General features: G+C 46.6%; 1 protein-coding gene across 1 annotated transcript; it reads left to right on the forward strand.

The window, feature by feature from the left end:
- The first annotated feature begins 1,552 nt into the window (after positions 1-1,552).
- On the forward strand, positions 1,553-6,425 carry LOC128502882 (vesicle-associated membrane protein-associated protein A-like). Its single transcript, XM_053472835.1, has 2 exons — positions 1,553-1,769; positions 5,508-6,425. The coding sequence occupies exons 1-2, from the start codon at positions 1,728-1,730 to the stop codon at positions 6,231-6,233; spliced, it is 768 nt and encodes a 255-aa protein (XP_053328810.1). The 5' UTR covers positions 1,553-1,727; the 3' UTR covers positions 6,234-6,425.
- The last annotated feature ends 1,096 nt before the right edge of the window (positions 6,426-7,521 follow it).

Genomic DNA, 7,521 nt, shown 5'->3' on the forward strand with positions numbered 1-7,521 from the left:
TGGCATGTGGGGGGTAGAGTGGAGTGGCAGATGTGGGAGGCAGCGTGGAGTGGCAGATGTGGGAGGCAGCGTGGAGTGGCAGATGTGGGAGGCAGCGTGGAGTGGCAGATGTGGGAGGCAGCGTTGAGTGCTGTGGTAGGCAGCGTGGCATATGTGGGGGGGCAGCATGGCATGTCTTGGAGGCAGCGTAGCAAGCCTAGGCTCAAATGTGCATATATTGGGGGGCTGGTTGGGAAATAAAGACAAGAAATGTATTATCAAAGTTTTTTTATTCTGCTGTTTGTATTTAACATCATTTGTTTAGTAAATTATTTTAAATAAATGAAAAATTTACATTTTTTTTATCCGATTAATCGATTAATCGAAAAAATAATCGGCCAACTAATCGATTATTAAAATAATCGTTAGTTGCAGCCCTAATTAAAACCTAGTTTGAGAAGCACTGTGTTTGGGTTCTTGTAGCTTTTATTATTATGTCAGTAAAATAAGAAGGTGAATAGAGAGAGAGAGGCCATTGCAATAAAGAGATGAAAGTGTAAATTGTACGTTTTTTATTGCAATTTTTCTTCAATTTAAAATAATGTATTTTTTTATCCGATTAATCGATTAATCGAAAAAATAATCGGCCAACTAATCGATTATTAAAATAATCGTTAGTTGCAGCCCTATCTGCAGCCTTCAAAGATTTCTTTTTTCCTGATTGATCACCATTAAAAAAAAAACAAAACATGAACTTTTTCCTATATTTGTGCCAAAAAAACTCCGTAGATTATAATATTTCTGGATTCGTCACTTGGATCCGGTTTACTGAATGATTTGTGCCGGTCTGATTTATGGAAAATCTGGACTATAGCGCCTTCCGCTAGTTCAGTGCAAAAAATATCTAATTTGGCTAACTTTTGGGGTCTGGCCGGTTTGTGAAGCGGTCTGCCGAGCTTTATGTATCTATTACCAGAAAACCAAGCTGTCGCTCAGCGAATCTCATGAACGGACCTTAACCGACCCACTTACACTGCTGAGTTTTAACAGCATACTTCCCCCCCCCTCTTTCAACTATTTTAGTGACTTCCTGTAGAAGCCGTTTCCTGCGCTGAGTAATATCTGCACTCTCTCCCTGGGGTGTCAGAGACCAGCACCGCCGTCTGTCCGTTTCTGTGTAACATCACCCAAACCACACCGTTATCTTTTTAAATCGGAAGATGTCACGTGTCTATCTTAATCCCCCAAATACCGTCTTTTTACCCCAGTTACCAATCTAGGCGGCCCTGTTGTGTTATCGTTCCCCCTACGTTCTGTATCATTCTAACTACTCTGCGCGACCCACACAGGACACTGCAGGCTTTGCGTTATAGATCCTACGGGGGTCTCTTTGGTAGCTTTCCCCCTTTTGCCAATAATCGTGGGGCTTGTGGGTCCCCAACAACCATTATTAGTATGGAGACAAAGTCATGAATGGGATAGCTGTCCATGGCAGACGCACCGCCACAGCTCAGATTCAGTGGAGAAGAACCCAAGACCAACACATGTTTGGCAAATTTGGGTTTCTTTTGCGTGTGGACCTGGGAATATCGGACCACCGGCGCTGTCCGGAATTTCCATTTATTGGGTCTTTTTGCTAGAAGGTCATTAATAACGACAAAGCAATCACTTATTCTCGTTCACAGAGCAAAAGAAGGTTTGAGAGGGATTGCAAGGAGGCAGACCGGGCGCAGCAGTACTTCGAGAAAATGGACGCGGATATTAACGTGACAAAAGCAGATGTCGAAAAAGTGAGTATGATGTGAATTTCCCTCCTTATTAAGGAGGCCATTTCTGTATTGGAACCCCTGATAATAGGGCTGCAACTAACGATTATTTTAATAATCGATTAGTTGGCCGATTATTTTTTCGATTAATCGATTAATCGGATAAAAAAAACAATATGCAAATTTTTCGTTTATTTAAAAGAATTTAATGAACTGGATGTTAAAAAACAACTTAAAATTTACATTAACATTCTTATTTTGTTATGATGTAATAAAAAACAATATTTTCAAAGTACAAGAACCCAAACACAATATTTATGAAACAAAATAACCCCAAACATTCTGAAAAGAGGTGGACTATTACTGTTCAAGAAACTTTGCCCCAGCACTTTGCACTTTGCACCCAGCACTTTGCACCCAGCCCTGGCACTTTGCACCCAGCACTTTGCCCCCAGCACTTTGCCCCCAGCACTTTGCCCCAGCCCTGGCACTTTGCATCCAGCACTTTGCACCCAGCATTCAGCACTTTGCACCAGCACTTTGCACTTTGCACCCAGCCCTGGCACTTTGCACCCAGCACTTTGTACCCAGCACTCAGCACCCAGCACTTTGCCCCAGCCCTGGCACTTTGCATCCAGCACTTTGCACCCAGCACTTTGCACCAGCACTTTGCACTTTGCACCCAGCACTTTGTACCCAGCACTCAGCACTTTGCGCCCAGCACTTTGCCCCAGCCCTGGCACTTTGCACCCAGCACTTTGCACCCAGCCCTGGCACTTTGCACCCAGCACTGGCACTTTGCACCCAGCACTTTGTACTGTGCCCCTGCACCCAGTCTCCAACTCTGCCCTGCACCCAGCCCTGCCCCCACATTCTGCCCTGCCCCCACACTCACACTCTGCCCTGCACCCACACTCACACCCTGCCCTGCATCCCCACCCCAACTCTGCCCTGCACCCAGTCTCCCACTCTGCTCTGCACCCACACTCACACCCTGCATCCCCACCCCCACTCTGCCCTGCACCCAGTCTCCTGCCCTGCACCCCCCACCCCCACTCTGCCCTGCACCCCCACCCCCACTCTGCCCTGCACCCACACTCACACCCTGCCCTGCATCCCCTGAAACCCCACTCCCACCCCGCCGTGGACCCCCACCCCCGCGAATCGCTCTGTGCGAATGGAGCCACTCGCACAGAGCGAACCGCTCTGTGCGAATGGAGCCACTCGCACAGAGCGAACCGCTCTGTGCGAATGGAGCCACTCGCACAGAGCGAACCGCTCTGTGCGAATGGAGCCACTCGCACAGAGCGAACCGCTCTGTGCGAGTGGAGCCACTCGCACAGAGCGAACCGCTCTGTGCGAGTGGCTCCATTCGCACAGAGCGATTCGCTCTGTGCGAGTGGCTCTGTGCGATCCGTGCACATAGACATGAAGAATACTTACCTCCGGAACACGTCACATCCGTCACGTAGCTAAAAGAAGGCGGAGACTGCAGAGCGTGTAGCAGAAGCGGGGAACGCTCGCGGAGGTAAGTAAAAGGAGCCGAGTGCTCCAACAACGAATCGATCACTCGATTAATCGATAACGGAAATCGTCGGCAACGATTTCCGTTATCGATTATTATCGATTTTATCGATTCGCTGTTTCAGCTCTACCTGATAATCACACTTTGTGCTTTGGAATTCCCCAAAATATCTTTGGTGAGGAACGGCACGACTTGCTGGGAATATATTCGCGTCCGGCACGTTTTTTAATCAAGCGCTCGCAGAACACGAGCAGCCGGAGAGGCTGACAATGTGTTCCAGAGCTGGAGGCTTTCAGAAGTGTTTGTCTTCTGCTGTCAGACTCCGTAGGTTAAGAACGTCTGGCTGGCCGCTAGGGCGAAAGATTGTGTTCTACAACCGGCTTTCTGTTATCAGCAAAAAAAAGAGTTTAGCGGGAGGTTATCAAAACGATTAAGATGGATGCGAACGCTGTGGGAGATAACGGGCCGTCAGGGGCCGGCAGTGAATGCCGCCCTGTCAGTTGTGCGCTGGGATGCAGCATGTGACAAACCCGTCGTTACATAAACCTTACAAACGCAAAAAGAAGGGATTGTTCGGGCTGAGTTCTAACGCTCGATTGTTTGCGGAAGAGCTTGTGTAATCGCATTGATACGGTCGGCCCTCACATGACGCTGATGTCGAAGGAAATCTCTTCTGAAGTGAAGAGGTCTGTGTGGTCCTCAAATGAACTACATGGATTCTGTTTTCTCAGTTTGTAGCATGGGCACCCTTTGGGTAAAGAAGAGGGTGCTTTAAATAATGACGCAATCACTGGGTATTCTAGTTAAGGACTCTGCCTGTTGAAGTATGAAGTATGACATCACAACGTTACGGAAATAACTAAATGTATTTAGTATATCATATATATATCATAACCAGGCTCTCCTTGCCCTGGTGGGAGACATGCGTCTTTAGATCATGGGACACCATACAATGAAGAAGGCAACAGTGCAGGAGTTATGGCTTCCCATTCAGGATGCCGGCTGTACCAAGGCCCTGGGATTATGCATTCGGCGCATGGGCCTCTATGCGATAAGAATGCACGTTAAACTGCCAAGAGGAAAAGGGGTGGCCTATGCTAGTGTGACATTCTTCCCCCATATGCAAATAATCTGTTATTTTCATTGTCATTTGCATATGGGGCATGCTGGTCCTCCCCTAATGGGTGGGGTTTCTTGATTTCCGATATTTTATTATGTTAGATGATAGGTGATGCGCTAGAAGAGTACATTTGGCAGCGAGAGATAGTTTTCTCTCTTTAACCCCCGCCACGTGTGCCAGGCAGCTGCTCCAGTGCCTCGGATGCACTCGGTTCTGTACCAATCACGGGCTGTAACAGGGTTGCAAAACACAGTCGCTTCTAACGGGGTTTCTTCAGCTTTTTGAGGAAGTGGTTAGCTTCACGTGCTTCGGGGAAGTGAAACATCGGCTGTCATTATCTAAGATCACCGTGCCAGCAGAATTTGTCTTCTCTGCAAGTATGTATCTTTACGTCAAACCTCTGCCAGAGTCTTCCCCGCGGAATCACAGGTCGCGATCGCTAAACAATGGGCTGCTTGATGGTCACCATGCGCAGAAGCTCCGCTCCATATTGTCCACCTGTTCCAGCCTGTCAGTCGTTACGCACCAGCTATAAACATAAGTCAGCATTTCGCACGGATGACAGCAAAGCATTAAAATGCCTACGTGAATACAGTTTTTAAACTTGCTTTACCTTTAATCTCTGTACATAAAACATCGGCTCGTCTTCGTCGCTGGGTTCTAGTTTTGTCAGATCCTTTGAAAGTAGGGACTGTAAGAAGAGCAACGGAAATTGTTGCCGTCATCTAAATAAAATATAATAATAAATTATTATTAATAGTATGATATTATGAACCTTATTGTCCTTTAGTTATAGCGACACCTGCTGGCTTCTAAGATGTTTAAACGGAGCCAAAAAACATGGGGAGTAACCGTCGTTGTCACGCCCGTTCCTGACGTGCTCGGGGCATTGCGCGGTTGCCGCAACTGTGCTGTGTAGAGTCAGCGGTGACAGGGCGCTGGGGGAGGCGGAGAGTAACCCGATAGAGCGCGCAATCTACCACCGCCCAAGCCGACCACCATCGCGCGGCCTCGTTTAGGACTAAGCCGGCCCTGCTGTTCCGTCTCCGCGGGCCCTGTGCACCGCTCCACACCGAAGGCCTTCACCTTTCCCAGCTTTTTTTTTTTTCTCCTCGAGAATCGTCTGGCAGTTGTGAGGTGCATGGCTGCAGCCGGCGGGGCCATAATGCCCAAGCACGAACAGATCCTCATCCTTGACCCGCCCAACGAGCTCAAATTCAGAGGTCCGTTTACGGATGTTGTCACCACAAATCTCAAGCTTCGAAATCCATCAGAAAGAAAAGTGTGTTTCAAGGTGAAAACTACAGCCCCCCGACGTTACTGTGTGCGACCAAATATGTGTGCGACCAAATGCGGTACAATAGACCCTGGGGCTACAGTAACGGTCTCTGTAATGCTACAGCCCTTCGACTATGACCCAAATGAAAAGAGTAAACATAAGTTCATGGTACAGACAATATTTGCACCGTCAAATACATCAGATATGGAAGTCGTGTGGAAAGACGCAAAGCCTGATGATCTTATGGATTCAAAATTAAGATGCGTGTTTGACATGCCACACGAACATGAGAAGCCGACACATGAATCTTCTAAACTCTTTACCTGTCTGCCTGGATCAAAAGGCAGTGCTTCCATGGATGATACTGAAACACGGAAGCTAGTGGAGGAATGTAAGAGACTTCAGTCTGAAATAATACAGCTGTCAGATGAAAAACTCCGCCGTGTCTTCTTCTGTGAACTCTATGATGACGTAAGACACATTGGCCAGAACCTGCCAAATTCAGAAGAGGTTTTAGCACCGGTTTTTTATATGAAGATAAAAATAAAAAAAAAACTTCACTGAACCCTTTCAGAAAAACTGAACTCGATAACTGATAAGTGAATCTGAAAACAGGCAATATCAAAAGGTACTCGGGCTTCTTAAAGCAATACTTATCACTAGCATTTGGGGTAATGATGGAACGTGCTAATCTCTTTAGGAATACAAAGGGTTATTTGAATGCGTTTGCAGGTCTGTGCAATAAACAAAATAAAAATAAAATATAAAAAACACCCAACTTTTTATTGTACAGCTAAATCACCCTTTGGTGCTGAACCAGCCTCCCATAGCAGGGAAGGCTGCAGGCGTGAAATTCGCTCTTCCCAGTCCCTGCGTCAGCGAATGAGTCACCATTGACTGTTTTTATTGTATTAGAAACCCAGAGACACAGAATAAAATGGATTTTAATGACTTCACCGTATCCCCAGCTGTGCTCACTGAGAAAAGGCTCAGCATCGATATAAAACGTCTGATTCATAGCATTCTCAGGCATCGCGATGGCGTGTCACGGCGGTAGTAACCTGTAACGTGTGCTATTCACCGCTTGCTGCATCATAGAGTTGTACGGTTCACCGATCATGGAGCTACTTCCCAAAAGCACCACACATTCACAATGGGGTTATTCACTAAAGGGAGAGTCGTCACCACTTCTCTACACGATAAGAAAGGCCAACATCAGTGAGCTTCTGCTGCCGGCAGAGCTTGGCTAACCCTGTATAATGCATAATGAAATCAGTGAGATTTCTTCACCTGTTGAACTATACCTTACACAGGGCCAGCTCAGCCATTCTAGCTGCAGAAACCTGCCACTGTCGGCCCTACATAACGAATAGTAAAACTCTACCAACTCCCCATTCAGTGAATAAATGCTGTGGGGGCATAATATATTGCATTGAGATCGCCAGGTCTACACAAAGCAGAACACGGAAGCGCAGAAGGGGGTATTGGGACCCGGCACGTCCTCACCTCTAGTTGAATAAAGATCATGAAAATCTTCTTATCTTTGTCAGATAGGGCCCAGCCAGTTCCAGTCAGTGCAATTGTGATGAAAAGCAGCGCTCCTTTCAGTCTGGAAGTCACAAGCAATTGCACAGCTAAGAAATCTTTAGTGTATCAAGTCAGGCAATAAAGACAAATGTTTATTTTCCATGAAAATTTAGAAAGGCTTTCAGCTTTGGGGGAAAGCATAGACACACATACTAGTTTCTCTTAAAGGAACACACCAGCCGACATATAATGCATGTTTGTAGAGCGCAGGTGTCAGGGGCTCTAAACAACATATAAACCTATAAAGTAAGGAATATTTGACACT

Source organism: Spea bombifrons, chromosome 8 (assembly GCF_027358695.1).
Source record: "Spea bombifrons isolate aSpeBom1 chromosome 8, aSpeBom1.2.pri, whole genome shotgun sequence".
In the NCBI taxonomy this organism is placed as follows: Eukaryota; Metazoa; Chordata; class Amphibia; order Anura; family Pelobatidae; genus Spea; species Spea bombifrons.